This window comes from Solea solea, chromosome 17 (genome assembly GCF_958295425.1).
Source record: "Solea solea chromosome 17, fSolSol10.1, whole genome shotgun sequence".
Taxonomy (NCBI): Eukaryota; Metazoa; Chordata; class Actinopteri; order Pleuronectiformes; family Soleidae; genus Solea; species Solea solea.
The window spans coordinates 7,429,320-7,449,724 of record NC_081150.1 but is presented as its reverse complement, the minus strand read 5'-3'; the positions used below and the strand labels follow the sequence as shown (position 1 = coordinate 7,449,724).

The 20,405-nt window shown below is 41.8% G+C and overlaps 2 protein-coding genes across 3 annotated transcripts; one reads left to right on the top strand and one right to left on the bottom strand.

Moving 5' to 3' along the window:
* The first annotated feature begins 1,470 nt into the window (after positions 1 to 1,470).
* On the top strand, positions 1,471 to 10,152 carry naa30 (N-alpha-acetyltransferase 30, NatC catalytic subunit). The gene is made up of 4 exons (XM_058613350.1): positions 1,471 to 2,760; positions 4,530 to 4,653; positions 5,275 to 5,330; positions 6,438 to 10,152. The coding sequence occupies exons 1-4, from the start codon at positions 1,894 to 1,896 to the stop codon at positions 6,573 to 6,575; spliced, it is 1,185 nt and encodes a 394-aa protein (XP_058469333.1). The 5' UTR covers positions 1,471 to 1,893; the 3' UTR covers positions 6,576 to 10,152.
* LOC131443597 (uncharacterized) lies at positions 10,132 to 19,047 on the bottom strand. 2 transcript variants are annotated; one of them, XM_058613348.1, is made up of 8 exons: positions 18,798 to 19,047; positions 16,990 to 17,885; positions 14,774 to 15,160; positions 13,831 to 13,983; positions 13,545 to 13,703; positions 13,351 to 13,382; positions 12,226 to 12,375; positions 10,132 to 12,074 (listed from the first exon to the last, which is right to left on the bottom strand). In XM_058613348.1, exons 2-8 carry the CDS (start codon positions 17,864 to 17,866, stop codon positions 12,000 to 12,002), a joined length of 1,833 nt encoding a protein of 610 aa, XP_058469331.1. In that variant the 5' UTR covers positions 17,867 to 17,885; positions 18,798 to 19,047; the 3' UTR covers positions 10,132 to 11,999. The 2 variants fall into 2 exon arrangements, with proteins under 2 accessions (XP_058469331.1, XP_058469332.1); XM_058613349.1 differs by having other exon boundaries at positions 12,241 to 12,375.
* Between the last annotated feature and the right edge of the window lie 1,358 nt (positions 19,048 to 20,405).

The following is a 20,405-nucleotide window of genomic DNA, read 5'->3' as shown; positions in this document are numbered from 1 at the left end:
TATAGGAGTATGGGTCCAAACCATGCAGCCAAGTGTCTCTGGCACGACCACGGCTGCTCCTAGTCCCAGGCAAAGCTTGCTAAGTGATAGAGAAAGTAATTAAGAGAAGGCTGTTCAAGTAGATAGGCCTGTAAAGGAGATTTGAAGAGGGGAACTGATTGTGCATGCCTGATTCCTGCTCTTCAGAGAGTTCTCAGCCCCAAGGCTTAGCTTTCAAAGAGCCATCTCTCTCTTTCTGTCTATCTCACTGTCTCCTTCTTGGTACAATATATTTAAAATCAAAATAAGACACTCCTATAGACTCAAAAAGGTTGTCCTATAGCACATAAAAGAGAAATCATCATAAAAGAGAATCAATCAATCTATCTATCTATCTATCTATCTATCTATCTATTTATCTATCTATCTACTTGATAAATATGTTTTCTCTGTCCCATGTTTAGGAAACAAGGCATTTCCTTGGACTTGAAAGTTCACATCATGACTTTTTCAAATAGTGATCAGCTGCATGAACCTGTTTGACGACATGACAGAGCAACACTGCCACCTAGAATGAACAACAGTTCCTGCCTCTTGCAAAATAAACCTAAAGTTAAATTAATTCTGTCTCTATGGTTAAGTCCAATGATCTTATACTTTGGTGTACATTATTCATAATGCATTCAGTATTAAACATTAAAGTACATTTAAAATAATCCAAATATATAAACTGCACATTCATTCTTTCCATTTAAAGAGAAGCTACCAGTTAAGGCAAATGGGAGGACAGACAAGCATTTTCCTTGTATTCATGACACAGGTTAAAAACTGATCACTCCGGGTCAGGTCAGCTGGACAAGGGTGTCTGAAGATTACCTGATAAACTTGGTTTACTACCTGAGGAACACCAGTGAAACATCAGTCTGTGGAGAGATAAAATGAAAAACGTCCATCTGTGAATTCTAGAGAAAAGCAGATTGGAGTAGGTAGGATTTTATAAATAGCCCAAAAACGTATACTTCCTTTTTTGGAGAGCAGTACGCTCATGAGGAAAGGAAACTTATCTACTGGAGACATCTAGTGGAGAAACTACGGTATGAGTGGGAGAAAATTGGTTGTCTGTCTGGTAAAACAAATCCTTTTAATTGTCGCCCTCTGCTGGTACGAAAATGAACAACCACATAGACCTTGGATTTTAGCAGTATCCGAATTACTGGGGATGTTGAGTCAGCTTTCCCAACTGGAGTGTATCAGATTTATTTTATAATGATGATAAATGAAATTATCATCATCATCATTATTTTTATTATTAGTAGTAGTATTATTATTAGTCGTTATTTAGTCGATCATTCTCTTTTGCATTTTATTTAAAGGAACTTAATAGAGAGAACAGATCAAAGTCAATGACACGGGAGGATTCTGCGTTTTCCGGGAAATGCACAAATTGACATTTTCTCCGTGGGTCATTCAGGTCACATATCGATTATGTAGGCCCTATAAAGCTACATCACATGTATAGAGATATTATTTTAATTGTACTTAATGTCGTCTTTCGACCACGTGTATCTTATTCTTGAATTAAAACTTATCACAAGACTTTATTTCAAAATAAAAGACAGTTAGACCCATGTGTTGAAAAAAATCCGTCATCTGTCAAGCGTTACACCACTGTCGTAAAACGATTCACTCTGTTCTTGCAATGGCGTTTGCTGCGACAGCACTTTGCGGCAGCAGGGAAACCGAGGAGAAAGCAGTGACTCCGACGCCAGCGGGACACACTATCGCCTCCTAAGTCCTCGGTTTAGTGCAAAATTCGGTAACGTGACTTGTATATGTTTTGTATATAACTTCACCTTGTGGATGAGATTGTGTTTGACGTTTTCCAAGCGCGAATCTCCACCTTAATGCGGTGGGATGGCCACAGTGCCGCCTGGGCCTAGTAACGCTCTGCCTGCATCCCCGGCTGAAATTCCTCCTTTCCCCGGAGCTGGGATAGCGGAGCCGGCGGGGGGAGACGGAAAACCGGCCTTCTACGGGGAGGACTGTGTACCCGCCGGCACCGGGAAGACGTTGCAGCCGGTAAACGAAGTGAAAGGGTCGTTAAATAAGAAGCAGAAAAACATGCTAGCCCGAGCTAGCCCGGCGGCACTGCACCTAAAAATGCAAGCCCGAGAGCAACAGCAGCTAAACGGCTTGGTCAGCCCCTCAGAGGACGTTAACAGTCACCAACGTCCGGGAAACCGACCTGACAATCCGAGACCGTCCATAGATAACTGTGACAGCAGCGGCAGCAGCGAAGGGGCTCCGGCCGTTAGAAGTAACAGTGAGCATTGCCAACACGAAGGCCACAGCCCCTTCTCCAAAAACGGCAGTCACTCTCCCCTGGTTAACAATAGTGTGAACGGGATACCGGGTTTCACGCGAACCGAGGCGTCTCACGAAGACGAAGGGAAAGACGAGTTTGACCACACGGAGCCGCCGAGACCGCTGAGTGACCAGCCGTCGGTCTATGCTGGCCCCGGCGAAGAGGACGGCATCGCCGACCCGGAGCAGCAGCACCAGGACCAGGAGCAGCTTCCAACCGCGGAGTTGGCCCGACTCGACCTGAACAGTTGTCCCGTCCGAGCGGAAGAGGAGAGTCACGGCATTCGATATGTCCGCTACGAGTCTGAGCTGCAAATGCCGTGGATTATGAGACTGATCACCAAGGACTTGTCTGAACCTTATTCAATTTATACGTACAGGTACTTCATCCACAACTGGCCGCAGCTCTGTTTTCTGGTGAGTATGATTGTGAACAATATCGGTTCTTCTGATCACTCGTCTCCATTTGCCATGAACTCTTGTTTACCTGCAGCTGTGGAGAATTAGTGGAGCTGGGTGTGTCCACGTGCCTCAAGGTTTCTTCACCTGTCAGTGGGTCCTCAGTCAAACATGGAGTCTAATAAATAACTTGAGCTTAAACACACATACACACATACATGCATGCGTGTCCACTGGCCGCACAGTGGCCTGGTTTTCTATAAGTCAATATGACAAAGTAAACAAACCACATTTCTGCCAAAAAGCCTTGACACGTTTGTGCTCTTAGTCTGATTTAATGTGTCAAATGGAGTAGAGCTGATGTAACAGTCTTTGTCTCTTGTCAGGGTCTTTTGTCCAGATATGTGTAGAGGAACGAAGTGCACACAGTCCTCTATAACCCCCGCTTTTCCATTTTAGTCGTGACAGGTGTTGGAGATAAACATTGCCTCTTTTACCTGCAGTGTCCACTTAGGAGTTTCTGCTGTGAAAAACACTGTCCTCACTGTGTTTAAACTCTGAGCCGCAAGGTTGTTAACTTCCTACTTTGAATTTGTCTTGTACCCTGACACATGACACATGAGGAAGTGCCATGACATGAAGGTCAGAGGTTGGGCCAGTCAACAAGCAGGACTGCTAGCTTGACAGGAATTGCAGAATAAGAGTTGCTAGGCAGTCAGCAGCTATGTGTTGTCATGATCGATTGTCTCAATGAAACATACACGTTTCTCAAACACAGCACAGAAACTAATTCACAGCAAATATATGTATTAATAATATCTGAGAACACAGAGGAGAAATAGTTATAATTTGTAGTAATTTTTCAATCTAAATTGATAAAATTAGAAAATGTTGAACTCAGACCTGTTAGTCTAATGTCCAAACCTACTCGCAGTCAATGTCGTAGGTTTGTCACATAATCACAATGTAAATTTGGTATACATTATTATACAAACCACAAACTATACTTAATATTTAGTACTTAGTATTTTCAGGAAACAGTGGAGTAAACTACTACATTTTAAACACTGAGTGTCAATTAACCACTTATATCTGTTAAAGATGGATCAGATTTTTAGCAGCTCTCAAGTTACGGGAAAGCAACGGTTACCAGAGTTGAACATTGCATTTGCAACTTAAGATATTCTTTATTCATTCTGTTGTCTCACATTCCCTCACCTGTCTCTGTGAACATGTCCCGCTTCTTTGGTCTGTATAGTAGAGCTGCAACTAACGATTATTATCATAATCGATTAATCTGTCCATTATTTTCTCGATTAATCAATGAATCGTTTGGTCCATAAAATATCAGAAAACCTTTAAAAAATGTTGATTGGTGTTCGTCAAACCGATTAATCGATAATCAAAATAGTTGGTGATTTAATTTATTAATCGATTAATTGTTTCAGCTCTACTGTACAGCTTTTTAACGTCTTTTACAGATGGGGTTTGTAGTATCCATGGACTGCACTCACTTCTTAGGTTTTTTTTGCAGTTAAATCGTGGACAGTCTTCAATGGCACCTGTTTTGGCAGCCATGGCTTTTTTCATTCTCACTGGCTTTAATGCTAAAAAGGAGTTGGCATGCCCAGTATGTCTGCAGAGAGGGGAAGCAGAGTGCTACACTCATACACCTCAGTCGCAGCTTATTGGAAATTCAACTCTTACTAAACGACTATCATTCCAGAGTACTGACACTGGTATCGGGAGTCAGGATGTTGTTCTGAAAAACACAATGTGTGTTACAGGCCATGGTGGAGCAGGAGTGTGTCGGAGCCATCGTATGTAAGCTTGACATGCACAAGAAGATGTTCCGTCGTGGCTACATCGCCATGCTGGCTGTGGATTCAAAACACAGAAGGAAAAGCATCGGTAAGTCTCACTCATGGTATAGACTAGGGCTATGAGATGAGATGTGATGTCCAAGAGTTGAACAGCTTCTTCATGGCTAGTACCAAAAAAAAGAACAGATGTGTATGTCTGACGCGGTCCTCAAAGCTGCTTTGCAAATTACGCTGCAGATCGTTTACCACAGCAGATTTAAACACAGCTCGTCATATTATGATGACATTCACTAAAGTACATCCAGGTGCTCGAAACGAACTCAGAAGCTTGGTGAAGAGTCGGACCAGATTACTACTGCTGTTTCAAGTCACATCTGCAGACTTGGTCAGTTTACACAGGAGAGAGATGGGTGTTTCATGAGTTGAGGGCAACATTTGATGTACATGTGTGTGTACAATGTCAAGCTGAAACGTTTAAGTTAAGTTGCCACATTTATATCAAGAGTGTCGGGTTAAAGCAGAATAAGAAATCCATCTTTATTTATTTTACATTTATTTAGGCAATTAATTTAAAGTAAATCATCTTGATATTAAATAGATTGTATATACACTGTGTTGAGGTGTCACACTGCTCTTTGGAATGATGTGACATTGTTTTGCTTTGCATTATTTTATTTTTTTTTACCTAAAACTGACTCCTCTATTCCAGGCACTAACCTTGTGAAGAAGGCCATCTACGCCATGGTGGAGGGAGACTGTGATGAAGTAAGTCTCGTATACCAATTCCTCTTAGCTCAGTTTACATATCTTTTTCTCTTTTTTTACCAATCCATATTTAAATACAGCCAGAGTACAATTAACATGTTTATTGAAGCCTAAAAATAAACCTACTGATTGTGTTCATGCAATCAGGCACTAGCTTTGGCATGCTTCCCTTAGATGTGCACCAGCAGTGTTACAGTGTTAATGTATGCAAGAGACTACGATTGTCTTGAGTTTACGAGACCAAATGCACAGGAAAAGAAGAAACAATGACAACATAGGAAATGTGTAGTTGAAGTGTTTTGGGGCTTTGTTGTTATCTCAGGTTTGTGCTAGTCCAACTCCAGTGTTACTGAACATCCCTTTCTCACAGTTAATCACAGTAACTGTCAATTGAATAACGGATCTTCCCATCCACCACTGGTTTACAAATTATTTGCTTCTAAAAGCCCAGAAACCCGACGTCTCCCTGAAATCAACAAAAGCAGAAAAGGCTCGCTAATTTATCTTTCTTCCAACTGCATTAATATGTGATAACAGCATGTCTTTGACTAGAGTTCACTAATATATCGCCTATTCAATCACAGTTGATTTAATTTGCATCATAATATATTTTCTTGTCTCTACTGATTATTAACTATTAGCAATTTTAGTCAATATTTAACCGTTACATTCATAGTTTTTATTAGCAGTTATTGTTTTATATATAGTCCCAGCCGTTTGTCAAAGTTTCTGTCCTCCTGAGTTTTATTGAGGACACAATAAGTTAATGTATTATTTACCGCAGCTTAAACACGAAGAGTGTTTTATTTTATTCTTTTTTTAAACACGCATAGTATAGAACATGAGACCTCTTCGTTTACTGAGCAGCTAGAATACACACTAGCGCTATTTATCAACAACCAAGCCACCAAACTGCGACAAAGAGGTCAGTCAGCATTAAAGAAAATCTGCTTGCTTTGAGTATTCTAAAATGCATTCAAGTAATATTAATGTCCATAAAAAGAGAAGAATATGCATTTCACAACAGTTCAGGAAAGAAGCTGTGAATCTCACACATCACTCTGCTCCCTAACAACATGTCTGACACCACTATCTGTGTGTCCCCAGGTTGTATTGGAGACTGAGATCACCAACAAATCAGCCCTGAAGCTGTACGAGAACTTGGGTTTTGTCAGGGACAAGCGGCTGTTCAGATACTACCTGAACGGAGTGGACGCGCTGCGGCTCAAACTGTGGCTCCGCTAAAAAGCAAAGAAGAGGGGGATGGGGGAGGACAGGACAGTGGGTGCTGTTCCCTCCTTTCACGATCAGCTTGACAGCCTCAGCTCTGCCCTGGTCATTTCACTCGAGTAAACACAAACACACACACACAGTACACACGCAGACACACACCTGTGCACAACCACGAGGAGTATGCACATAGGTATGCATAGACATGAAAACACACCCTCTTGTTGTCCTTGACTTCTGAACAATTGTTGTTTTAGAAGAAACGGAAAGGAAGAAAATCCCCACCTGATGTTTTCATGAAGGGCCCCTTGATACTTTCTGTGACGAGGAAGGGGCAAATGAGGGTGGTCTCTGGGATGACCTTGACTGGGTGACTAGATGACCTTTGGGCTGTCATGCTCGAATGCCACATGGACTGGTTGTGAGGCAGCTCAGGTGAGGACGTGTGTCCGAACCCAAGAGGACTCAGCGCCACACCAAACCCTTCTACAGAACACAGAGCGCAAACTTTACGACAACACCACCAGGTGAAACAAGGAAGCGGGGGCGGTAAAAACAGACCGGGAAGAAAATATTTGTGGAGTTTATTTTTGTGTTTCTTTTTTAACCTTGTAAGTTGGATGGGGATGGAACAAGCTATAGTATGACTGCGTGTTTGTATCTTCTCTTCTTTTTTTCTTTGGGGGGGGGGGGGGGGGGGGGGAGTGTTTGGCCTATTTTTGTGTGCATATGTGTGTGTGGTATGAGTGATCTCACTGTGAGTTTGAGAATGTTTTCGTGTGACTGCGTGAGCACGTGCTTGGTTGGAAAGGTGCGTACAGTTGTGTGTCCTTGTTTCCCATCCTGTCCCCATTACCTGCCTCAGCCTCCAGGACTGAACGCCTGTAAAGAAATGCATGCATTTATTTTACTGTGAGTGTGGGACTAAAGCGTGGCAAGTGTGTGCTGATTAATCCAGTCTGAAGCCGACCCTCCGACCCCTTCCTGTGTTTGTTGTAAGCATGTTGGTGCCGAGCAGCTGATCGAAAACAAATCACTCCATTTGCACCTCAACCTTTTGCCCAACAGGTGGATCCACCACCTATTTTTTGTTTTATTTTCCTTCTCTAAATCTTTCATCAAAACTGCGACAGAACATTGGTTTATTTTCTTCTTTCCTATTTTGCAGATTAGGATTTGTTTTCCTTAAACACACTGCCAGCCAGTGCAAAATTCCCAAACCGGAGAAAAATACGGCTTTTGAGGACATTTCTTGCCAATCATAGTGCAGTCAAAATTTTCAAGCCATCTCAGTTTACTTCCTTTATATGATTTCAGTTTCTCCTCATTGCAAGTGCCACTCAATCCATCAGAACTCTCGGCCACAGCTGCGTTAATCTGTCTGATAACAGGCAAAGCCCCGCAGCCTCGGCCCGCCTCTGGTCCGTCCTCAGCACCTGACCAGAGGCAAAGTGTTACGTATGCTGGATTCCTGTTTTGAGTATGCCGTGTGTGTGTGTGTTTATCTCTTGATTAAAAACAAAAAAAACGGAAAATAGACAAGTATTCTTAGCAGATTATATTTTATTCTTTTTGTTCGCTTTCAGTTTATTTAGATATGCGTCTATAGACTTGTTTAATCTTAACGCTGCTGTGAGCGGCTGAATCCACTGTGCACTTCCCAGGTGCCCTTTGATGCACATCCAACCTCGCCTACGTTTTAAGATCTCAAGCGTGGAACATGTCATAGATGCACCTTGATGTTTCAATCCACACTAATTCTGGCAAAGAACGTTTGCTTCAGATGCTTCTGTGTTTTTCTTGAAAGTAAAATGAACAAAGGTCAGATGCACTTCTGTGGAAATTGCTGCGGTGTGTATGTGTATGTATAAATGTGTTCTGTTATTTTGACAACGGGGTGGATCTGCTCTGACAGATTTTAATTTCTCTACTTTCAGAGGGCCCCGCACAGGAAAAGCAGAGCCTTTATGGTGCTGTATTTCTCCCCCCCCCTCTCTAATGAGGACACTTGTTTGTAACAGAAAGGAACAAAAGCTCACTTTTCCTTCTTTCCAGGGTTTGAGTTTGCACTCGCTGCTGGGCAGGAGCCTGTGTAGTCCGTAGTTAAGGGGAGATTAAACTCTTAAGTCACCCTAGATTGTTTTATTGATATTATTTCAAAGTCAAATTGGAAAGCAATCTGCATCACAGGTTGTAAAATGCAGTTTTTGTTTAGAAGTTAAGATTTGAAGTTATGCAATTGGACATCTGTGTACTTTTATCCTGCCTATCAGATTATGAGTAGAAAAGCACTCAAAAGATGCTGCCAAGCAACACGACTCAGATTTCAGTGCAGTCTGCTACAAATATTAACTACAGAACAAACAGAAATGTCCTGTCCTAGCTGTTTAAACTGTGTAAGAGCAGATGGATGAATCTCTTTTGATGACACTACAACACCTTGTTCATGTTTTGGGTTTATATCCACCCGATGGATCTCACCCAATGAGCCCAAGGCTGAAAGGGAGAGTAGATTTTTACAGACGTGCCACGCACATAACAGCCCGTGTATGTAAGTTTGTATGTGCATTTGGAACAATGGATCAGATTTGTCTGTCTGTTTTCAGATTTGTTTAAGAGTGTTCTATTCATTGTATTGAGAGCTTTTTTCTTTTTTCTTTTTGGTGAATCACCTGTTGGGAAAGAGGGTGATTTTGGGTTGATTTATCAGATTTATTTTTGATTTCTGTGCTACTTGGCCCATTCGGAGTTGTAACTAGAACGATGAGCATACGAAAATGACCTCGACCCAGAATGACAGTGGTTATATTTGCTGCTCGTCCCACACCAATTTCAATTATCTCCCTCAGACTCTTGAGTAATTCTGCTGTCAGCATGAGGAGGTGTTTTAGATGTCGAAGGAAATGGGTGTCATGTCTTTTTTCTTTTATTCCTGTGAAACACTGGTAGTTCCAGTAGATATATGGGCATTACAGCCTGCCACAATGAAACAAAGGGCTCTGTTTTATCATCACGGGGCTCCATCACCACTATCACATTTGTAGCTATGGCTTGTGGTGTTGCATAGGTTTACCTGACGGTCTCGTAACGACTCCTCTGCATTTGGAGTCTCTGACCATGCTAGTGGGTGTTCACAGACCTTAGTGGCTGATTTTTTTTTTCTTCCCCCTGTTCTGAACATTCACTATTCTGTCCAGGTTGCTTGTTCTAACAATGTCAATGCCACCTCTGTCCTCACCCAAGCAACCTGCCATTCTGCATTTACACTATGAATTACCCCAGAAACCTGTTTGATGGTCAGACAATTAACAATCCTATTGGAAGTGGTAGTGCACAACAAAATGCTATAGTCCCTTAGACCAGCGAGCCAACCACACGGGGCTACCCGCAGTATTTTCCAGGCGCCCAGCTCCGCCTCCACCGCCATCCATAAAGTGTGCAAAGGGGAGAGCAAAAGGTTTTTTTGCATGTCAAATCTGTTTCCCCCTGTTCCTCCTTCCCCTGTCCCCTCTTGATTTGGATCGGGAAATGTCCAATAGCTTTTATTTAATGTGGAAAAAGAACACAGAAATAAATTATTTGATTTTTTTAATGCTGTAATCTGAGTTGTCTGTTCATTTTCTTTTCAGCGGAAATCCTTTACACAAGAGTATAACACGTAGTATAAGACATACAGTAGTTGGAACCTGACTTCTGAAGTATTAGTGTATTTTCTAATTACACGTTTCATATCTACTGTACATAGCAACAAGGAGTCACTATTTTACATCACACGTCCTAAATTGGTATTATTGCATATAAACAAGCAGTTAAACATTTAGCATAATCACATGGCTCATGAAGTTACAGAAAACGTTTAGTTTTAACAAAGGACAAGATGTACAGATATTCCCTACAACTTTTCTGAATTACAGAGAGGTTTACTACTAAATGCTTCTGATTTTCTTCCCAAAAAGTAAAGATGTGAAACCTCATCTGACTAGAACCCATCCTAGAAATGTGACACTGAGCAGAAATGTCCAGACCAAATGCACACAAACCGAGCTGGTTACAAAACAAAACTCTTTGACTTGTAGGAAAACATTAACTTTTGCCTCAGTGTGTCCAATGTCTTTACTTTTCCGGCAAATTTTGAAACAAAGTGACGTCACGTGTGTCGAAAAGAAGATATGGTTGCAAACAAATTAAAATCAGTTACACTTACATGGAAATTAGTTTGATGCTACATACTTTAAGGATGATGGTATTCCGTGTGTTTTTCTCACTGATACCTTTATGAACTAATAACCAAGTAAACATGAAAATGAAATCTTGCTTTTAAGCAGTTGTTTCCACATTTTGAGAAACGTTCATCCCCTCACCTTGCATAAAGACAAATGACAAGTGAACTGTAACGTTCATAACGATGAGACATTTTTAAGCTAACACTTATAACACGAGATACTCTGCTTATTCACCTAATCCTAACACACAATCTAGAGGGGGAAATGACAAGCCTGGTTCTGTTTGTCTACAACAGAATCTGCCCTTTAGCACCACATAGTAAACCATTTGTTTAGCGATAATCAGTGGGAATCTTAGAAAGTTATTGCTCCCGGTCAAGAGATAGATCAGTATTTAATCCCTGTGAAATCATGAATTGTTATTTTTATGTTTTCTTTTTTGTTCACACCACACATTATGTTCATTATTCAGCTTTGAAGGTGCAGTTTGGCAGGTTTCTGCTCGTATGGACAGAGCCAGGCCAGCTAGCTTTATGCTAAATTACGCTTGCAAATCAGACGCAAATGAAATGAAATGGCTTCTTCTGCTACGTCCAGGTTTTGCACAAACAAAATGGCTTCCAAAAACCGAGAATTTTCTTTTCCCTTTCCCCCAAAGTGCTATGCGAGAATTTGAAATTGTATTTACACTAACATGACTGATGCCAAGTCAGCTACATATAAAGTACATATATTTACATGGTTGTTATGTAACTCCGCAACAGCCCTTCAGTACATGACAGAAAACGTCCGCTGCACAAAAACATCTGTTTACCAGCAACACTTTAATTCAGTAAATACCCTGCTAATGCATTTGTGTATTATACGAGCAGCATTATCGGCGTTGCTGTTGTTTTAATGTCAAAGTGCCGCACATCAGCCCTGTTCAGCCATCAGAGTCAACATCACCTGACAACATTTAAAAAGAAAAAAAGTGCTCACGTTGGTACTTTTAGGAGGGTGGGGGTGCGAGTACCAAAGCTGACCATTGTGCAGTCTGTGCAAATTGTGCACTATCCTCAGTCACACTATGTGGATCAGATGAGTCATAGCCAAACAGCCCAGGGTGATTCGGAGATGTGGTAGTCATAGCGATGGTGATATTCACCAAGCCCCATCACAGGAGCATCAGGCAGTGGTCACCAACGGGGAAAAAAAACAGCCTGAAACAGTCTCATCAGAATTCATCTTCAGAGCTGTCGGCCAGCAGCATGGCCTGGTCATGACCAGTGGTGCTGTGCTCTCGAGGTTGCTGAGGAGAAGGAGGGAAATCACCATAATGCTTAACTTTATGCATTCGAGGCACAATAAGTTGACAAAAGAAACCAGATTCATGCAAGGAGTGCTCATCAACTGACGAGTGAAACACAGAAATAGGTGATGAATTCAAAAACTCTATTGACCTCTGGCTGTCTGACCTTCCTCCTCTGATGTTTAAAGCTGTTCCTCCTTTTGCGGTGAATCATCCTGATGCTGTAGAGGGCGCCGACGATGAGGAGGGCCCCGGTGATGCCGATGCCCACAGGGGCCAACATCCCGGACACGTAACCCGCCTGTCGACAGTAGAGACACGGGTCAAAGTGGAGCAGAGTGGTAAACATACCAGTTAAATCCATTTAATCTCTTTTATACCTCAACTATTAGAGCCTATAAGATATTAATTCGCTAAAGAAAGACAATTAAAGTTGAGCTTTTAGTTGTCATTGTCAACAATTATCAAGAATAGTATTAGTATTTTTTCTCTTAATATCTCCAGACTTTTCCACACTATCTGTGTCCTCAGGCTATTTCTAATCTTTATGACGCAAATCTTGTCAAAGCTGGTGAGTGTAACATTTAGCAATGTTCACCCAAACAAGGGTTAAGGTTATGAAATATCTTCAGCCACATATTAATGCTCCTTTGATTAGCAGTGTTACTGTAATGGTATTACTTTACCCATTAACGACAATTTATAAAACATTAATATTACAATTACTACGCAAAGTAATGCTCATTTACTGAATTCCTAGATTGCAATTTCCTTTTTTTTCCTTTAGTACCCTGTCAGAAGGGATATGCAGTACAAGTTGGGAGAAACCACCTCTGCTGTGGTTCTGCAGTTTGTTTCAATTAAGTGGATTCAGTTCCAAAGTTACCCATTGTACATCACCTTTTGATTGTATTTACAAGAGTAATTATTACTTTTGTTACCAAGTAACAGGTGATGATAGTGTAGTAAAATGCAATTATTAACGTATTACACTTTCTCAGTAACACTAACTTGTAGCAGCAGGATGGTTCATGTGGAATTATCTCAAAAGTAGTCACAGTTCTCATGTTTATGTTGATAAAAGAACATATCAGCAACATCAGAGTGTGGCTCACTCATGTGGCTCGATTATATTTGTTCAACAATTAAGCCCAGACGAATCCCAGAGGAATGAGTATGTTAATAGTATGAGAAATGGAGAATATCACCAGCTTTTTTCAGATGCCACGAAGAGAACGTGTGGTGTCTTTTCAAGGACAGAAGGGGGCAGTCTTACCTTTTCTCTAATCAGCTCAACCCAGCTTCGCACTGTAAGACATAAAAAAGCCTCCAGTTTATCAGGGCAACCTCAACAAATGCTCTTGTAAATGATTCTAATGTCAATATCTCTGTATTTGTGGGATCCGTAGGCTGCTACAATACAAGTTCAAGGCCGATTCATCAGATGATTTAGAAATCATGATCACATACTCAGCCCCTGGTTGCGTTGAACCCAGACGGGAGGAGGAGGGATGAGGCTGTACGGTGGCTGCGTTGAAGACGTCTGCGGTGAATCTGTCAGGTCCTCTTCACTGTCGTCTTCCACCGACTCCTCGGAGTTCTCGTCCTCGTCGTCCTCATCGTGCTCCTCTGTGAGGGAAACGAGATGATTTGCTCAACAGCCAAGAACAAACAAGCACATTTATAACCTTTAATAAAATACATTTTAAAGTAGCAGTTTAAAATGTATTCCCCGAGGTAATAAAACTTGCCTTACCCTCAGACTCCATCTCCTCTAACCCTGATCTAGATTTGTGCACAGGCTGATGGGTTACCATGGCAACCGTTGTCATAGTATGGTGGATGAAGGATGAAAGGGAGGGGCCAGCGGTGGGCAGGTTTTCTTTAAGGTTCGGTGTCCTCACAGCAACTGCATGTCCCGAAATCACAAGGAGAGCACAATAGAACATTTCACAATGTGTAAAAAGTTGAACACAATTCAGACACAGGACTGATAATAAGGGCTTTTAAATGAATTAAAGAGATGAACCTGTCCAATGTTCATGTTCAATCTCTGAGGTGCATACTATAGTTAAAAGAATAAGTTCCAGAGTCAGATAATCCTGTGGCCTAGTTCAGTGTGACATGTATCTGTGGGTAAGGACACATAATTGATACTTCACTCATGTACAAGTAAGTGTTGTGTGTTGTACTGCCATGCAGCGTCTCTGCAGAGTGTGCAGCGATGAGCCCAAAAACTGTGTCCACTTTGAATTTTCAATGCTGCAGATATCTATATGTATTGTTTCCATTAAAGCAGGTTTTAATTTGTAGGTTTGTGTAGCTATTGGTGCCAGTTCATGTCATGACCCACAGCACAGCACCATTCCAATTCCTGGACTTAAAATTTGTGTTCTCATGTCTCTACAGTGTTAGTATACAGAAGCTATAACCTCTATGGTTTGGAGTAGATGTAAAAGGTAGTAGTGCTAAAAGATGTGGGTATTTATTTAACAGGGATTTAACAGTCACGCTTTAGTTTAATATATTTGTGTTGTATATTTAAAAAAAGATGGATCATTGCCACATGAGATACTCAAAATCAAAATTGTGATTGTTCAGCACTAATATGTAGGAAACTGAATGATGATTTCACAGAGCATTGTGTTGGTTTTGAGCCTCACAAGTTTGTTCTGGTTCAGCCTCATCATCTGTCTCACCTCTCTCAGAATGATCCTCCGGCTCTGTTCCAGCTCGCCGCTGTGAAACAGACGGAACCGAAGAGCTGATTGGCTCCTGAAGCTCGGCGCCCGATGTCTGCCAAGGTGACATCCAGTCTGGCATCAGCAGGGGCAGAGCATGCGAGGGACCATCATTGTCCGTGTCCACTGTGACCAGCTGGGCCAGGTCCACCTCTGACAGAAGCATCCCTCCGGTCGCCATGGCAGCAGGAGACAGAGTGCTGCCAGGTGCCGGTGTGACCCCTGCTGCTGATGCTGCCCCCTCTGGTGTTACATCTTCAAACGGCTCAAAGATGAGAGGAAGCGCCTCTGATGACATGGTGCCCTCTGTGGCTTCATCCTGAGACAGTGGGTCCACTGTGTCCACTGTAATTAATGTTGCCACAAACACAGAGGCAGAATGAAGGTCATGATATTATACGGTGACCAATTAATGTTAAAAAGACAGAATTGTGTGGACTTCCTGGTTGAAGTCGATGAAAGAGTGCAGCCACTTCACATGGATTTTAGTAAACTGGGCCATATGAATAATGCCAAGCTGTAGATCTTGCAGTTTCCTCACATCCAACAGTGCTGACAACAATAATGGAAAATGCATAGGTTTTCTTTTGCAGCTGCAAATGTATCCAATTTACAGGTACAGCTTTTTTTCTTTCTTTTTTTTTAGTAATTTGACAGAATGCAGCATTTTGAGACAGCTACCTCCTCTCATGCTGTTTCCCCATTAAACTCTCTTAGAGCAGACAGAAAACGCTGTTGCAGATCACTCGCTATCGTAGCAGGAGATTAACTAACAGAAGCTATTAGAGGTCGACCAATATGGGTTTTTTACAGCTGATTCCTCCATCTGATAAAAATTGCTCAACTTCAGTGACAAGTTATTGAACAATACTTGAACTCTAATCTACACTTTATGTCTACACTGTAGTGCAGTATTTTCAATAGGAAATAATGTATAAACTAAATATGAAATACAAAACAAAAATTTGTAATAGTTGGCCAATAAATACTGTATATAATAATCGGTCAATGCCAATTAATTGGTCTACCTCGAGAAGTTATAGCCGCTTCTCCAGTGCCGGTTGACGACGTCGCATCTCAGTGCATTTTTAGTTAAGGCAAGTGCAAGTGCAAGTTTAGGCAAAAGTCTCGTAGAGCCTATGGCCGTTATCGTCCACGTCGCATGGCCACATATCAGCTGATCTATCTGATATAGGACCAAATACTAAAGTGACACAAATCTGATCTAAAAATTTGAATGGACAATCTGATATCTGTGTCCACACAGCCCTGAAACAAATCAGATGTGAGCCACATCGACTGAATAAAATGGCATGAGTCACTTGGGTCTGGTAATGTGAACACAGCATAAGACACACACTGAAGGGAGGATTGCAAAAGCGGTTCTCGTTAGATGAGACGAAACCACACAGGGGCTCGTTGAAGCTGAAACACTTCCTGCATCTCTCAGGCAATTCCTTCAGTCTAAGGCATTTCTTAAGTGCTTATCAGGACTGCAATCGTTTTACATAATGCTGGGTGAGAATTTTTATTTTTTTTTCCCCCCTCTGATTCCTCTTCTTTTGAAAGGAAGCGTCATCAAACACTCAATCCCTGTGCAAACAGCAGGAATACATATTGGCTCAGACAGTCTACTTTAATCCATTTCCCTTTTCTGCCTCACTGAATAATAGCCTGCCTGTTTCTAGTCTGCACGGTAGGAATATATTCCCACAGTATCTGTGTTCCTGCTATTCGTACTGGGATTGTGTGTTCGATGAAGCTTCCTTCCAAAAAGAAGAGGAATCCGAGAGAGAAAGACATGAAAAACATGTCCTGCCACAAGCGCTTGCTGGCAGTTGAGCTCGTCCTTTTCTTTTCTTTTCTATTCCAGACTGGAGTCAGGAATAGAAGGTAATTAGACTGCCACAGGTCCCAGCTGGGGTTCAAAGTGGAGCGTGGAAAAGCGGGTGCCACTAAATGTGTCGTTACCGTTCATTTCCAACACGCTTTTTAATGAAGCCTCGAGAAACCCTGCAAAATTCAACCAGCCGTAAAATGGCTTGTGGTGGAAGGAATTCCTTTAGGGTGACAGTGACTGCAGCATATTAGCTCAGAGAGGATTTTACCTCAATAAACGCACATATCCATTTTTATAGTTATTATTTATACATTATAAAGTGTTTATGATTTACCTCCATCAGGTCTTGCTGCCTCAGTCCACAAACTTTCTAGTCCTTCATCTCTGGGCATCAGATCTGGTCCAAATTCAGGTAACAAGGGCTCAGGGAGTGAGGAGATTGTAGCTCCATCATGGCCCCAAATTGTCAAAGGTGTGGAGGTCTGAGAGGAGACAAAGACTGCAGCAGGGAGGGGACTTTGTCTCTGGATGTGTGGAGAAGTCGATGGAGGTTCTGGAAAAGCATCTCCACCAGGGAATCTTGTCCTTTCCTCCCTGCCTTGGTTGTCCTGTTGGCTGGATGAAGTCTCCAGCTGTGCTGGTCCTGGTGATGCAGCAGAGACCTGAATCCCATCCAGATTCAATCTTGAAGTACTCATGTCTTTTGTGTCCAACTGCTTTGCTCCATCTGTAGGAGGTGAATTATGCTCATCAGTAAGAGACCTGCTGTCCTCACTACTCTCTGACTCCTCTGAAAGAACTGACTCTGGCTGTCTGTCATCATCTCTAATATCAGGTGAGCTCCTGACCTTCTTTCCTCTGTTGTTTTGGCTCCATGCCTCTCCACCAGCTTTACTTGGCCCAGATCGTCCATCAAGGCTGTCCCCATTTTCTTCCTGCAGCACCGGAGCTATCCCCTCAGGACCAGCCCCTCCTCCTGCATCTACATTCAATATCAGGCCAGTTACATGTTCTGTATCCGAGGGTTTAGACTTTACATCCACACCTATGGTGTGTGTTGACCTGCCAGTCTCCACCAAGCGTCTCTCACAGTCTCCATCACAGTCGCTGTCCTGCGTGACATTTAAGTCCAAGAGGTGGACAGGGTTTCCACCGACACAGAGACAGCTCCCGGCCAGGAGGAGGCGAAGGAGCATCCCAGACATCAGCATCTCTGTCTTGTCTCAATGCCTGCAGTGAGTGGACATGAATGAAGACAAACGCAAATGAGCTTCACTGAGCTGTGGACAACAGTTCGGCAGACAGGTGGACAGAGAATGAAACACAGGGTGGAGAACTTCACAGAGCCTGTGAAAACCAAAGGAAACACGATCGCTTGTTGCTTCCATGCTGTAGTTGCTCTTATTTGAATAAACTGAGTGAAATTCCTTTTCATCTCAGCCTCTTCTTCTCCTCATTTTGCATAAACAGAAAAGAAATGCACACACACACACTCCGGGAGAGTGACAGACAAATTGAGTGGGAATCTGACACAGCAATCCTTAGCACCCCTCCAGACTTCATCTATGAATAGTACCAGGTTGTCTCTCCTCTGTCTCCATGAATGTTACATGTTTTTTACATTAAGCACAGCTGCATCTCTCTTAATCCAGGACAACATATAAATATACCAGGTATATACATGACCTACCAGCACAGTGAAATCAGATTTTTAATTTTAAATAATCAGCTGTGTGATGCATTTATTGTTCTTTGTTCATTCTTCACTTGGTATTAAAAGGATGCACAGGATGCACTTTCATATCTCCTGAATCTGAGATAAGCCACTTTTCTGCCTGTATTCCTCGTACGTAAACACCCCACAAAAATCACACCCAGACACAGTATTGCTCTTGCAGCCTCACCACCTGACAGCACAATGTGCCCAGCATTTCAGACTGCATGTAAACAAATTCACGCTGCGGTGTTAAAATAGGTATGTCCAATCTGACTGCACAGGATTACCGTGTATACCTGAGCTCATCGTCGTCTCACAATAAACTACAAATGCACCCCTTAAAAAATCCACCCACGGCGAAATGTACGTGGTAACAATGAAAGTCAATGCATGTACACGTATGGCTACAATAACGCTGCCTTTACCTTCCACTCTCCGTGCAGGGTCGCTGAGCCTGGAGGATGCACGGCTCCACTTGCAGTATGAATGCAGTTCTTGTGGATGCGAATCCAGGTTAGACTGTGGAGGGAAGCAGGAGGAGGAGGAGAAGCTTGTTGTGTGCAGCTCCTCAGCGTCACCGGCTGTAATAACAGGTCTCTGCTGCTGCTGCTGCTTCTGCGTATGTCCGCCTGATTCTCAAGTGCTGCCACCAAATGCTTCCACTCTGCAGGATTTATTCAAACTGAAGGCTTCAGTCTCTGATTTATGACGAGAGCATGTTTCCTCACCTCCTCACAGAGATCACGCAAGGAGAAGAAGATACTGAAACATTTTAAGCCGATATTATACTGTATAAAGCAAAAAGTAACACTAAGTAATATTTACTAAATTGTTAACTGATTATTGGTTAATTAATCATTAGCTGATGATTTACTAACTATTATCTATCATTTTTTTTGGCTTCTTTACACTTTGTTTACCTGTCCACTAGTTAACTATGAGCTGATACATACTCAGTATCAGTCTGATACTGCATGGGTCAAAATCACTGGATCAGATATAGGATCCAGCGATTTTTTTATCGGACAATTGCTATATATCGCATGTTTATCGCATGACTGTTTTAAGTTGAAATCAGCAACAGCATTTTAGCTGAGTCACGTTGCGAGCTGTTTATTTCTTCTTCTTCGTTATGACAGCAGAATATTTGTTAAACAGTTGGAGACTTATGTCTTTGAAATAACTTGAAATACATCAGGACAAATGTGAAGTTAACAGCTTCATAATTGAAAAGGTGTAAAATGACTGTATCGGACTGGTATCGGTAAATATTCCAGTTTGTGATATCGGTATCAAAACGGAAAAGTGGTATCGTGCCATCCCTATAGTTATAGTTAATTACTTAATGACTAGATACATTTTTTTCACAACTTATTGTTAAGTGTGAGCATAAATAATGTTGCAGGATTAATAATTAAAATATGCAAAAATAAATCCTAAACATGTATGTATGTGTCAATTAATTGTTTATTATCTGCTTGTCCTTTGTGGCACTAAACAAACAAATACTGATGTAAAATATACATTTTTATTTTTATTTGAGTTGTCGTCGTTCGTTCACGGAGTAAATGTCTTACATTTTTATGTCTTTGAAAGATCAGATTTGTGCAGAGTGGAATCTTTTTAGGTTACATTACAAATAGAGCATGTCTGCACAGCTGTGTTATGTAAAGTGTGTGCTTCTTCCAGACATCCTCCCCAGCAAGTCAACTCTGACACATTAGTGTCTAAGATTATCTGCAAGATAGTGGGAAAACAGTGGAAGGATATTGAAGTAATAGTCTGACAGAACTGTAACTCTAATAATATTACTTTTTTTGTACCAGGAAAACTGGGTTATGAGGGCAGGTGAATTAGTTTTATGGACAACATGGCAAAAACATACTGAAAAAGTTCCAGTGACCTCCTGTGGTGGTACAATGAGGTTACATCAGCAGCATGTTATGTTTTTTTTTTAGAAGAACTCTCCTTTTCTTTGTTTTGACAGCAGTTGGACTACCTCCTCCTCTATTTCACTCCTTATGTTAGACCTA

Excerpts from the sequence above, each read along its gene's own strand:
- naa30 (XM_058613350.1), top strand. The coding sequence starts at position 1,894 with ATGGCCACAGTGCCGCCTGGGCCTAGTAACGCTCTGCCTGCATCCCCG. Across the intron at positions 2,761-4,529 it reads GGCCGCAGCTCTGTTTTCTG|GCCATGGTGGAGCAGGAGTG; the intron begins GTGAGTATGATT and ends TGTGTGTTACAG. Across the intron at positions 4,654-5,274 it reads ACACAGAAGGAAAAGCATCG|GCACTAACCTTGTGAAGAAG; the intron begins GTAAGTCTCACT and ends CCTCTATTCCAG.
- LOC131443597 (XM_058613348.1), bottom strand. The coding sequence starts at position 17,866 with ATGCTGATGTCTGGGATGCTCCTTCGCCTCCTCCTGGCCGGGAGCTGT. Across the intron at positions 15,161-16,989 it reads GGCAGCAAGACCTGATGGAG|TGGACACAGTGGACCCACTG; the intron begins GTAAATCATAAA and ends CATTAATTACAG. Across the intron at positions 13,704-13,830 it reads AGAGGAGATGGAGTCTGAGG|AGGAGCACGATGAGGACGAC; the intron begins GTAAGGCAAGTT and ends TTTCCCTCACAG.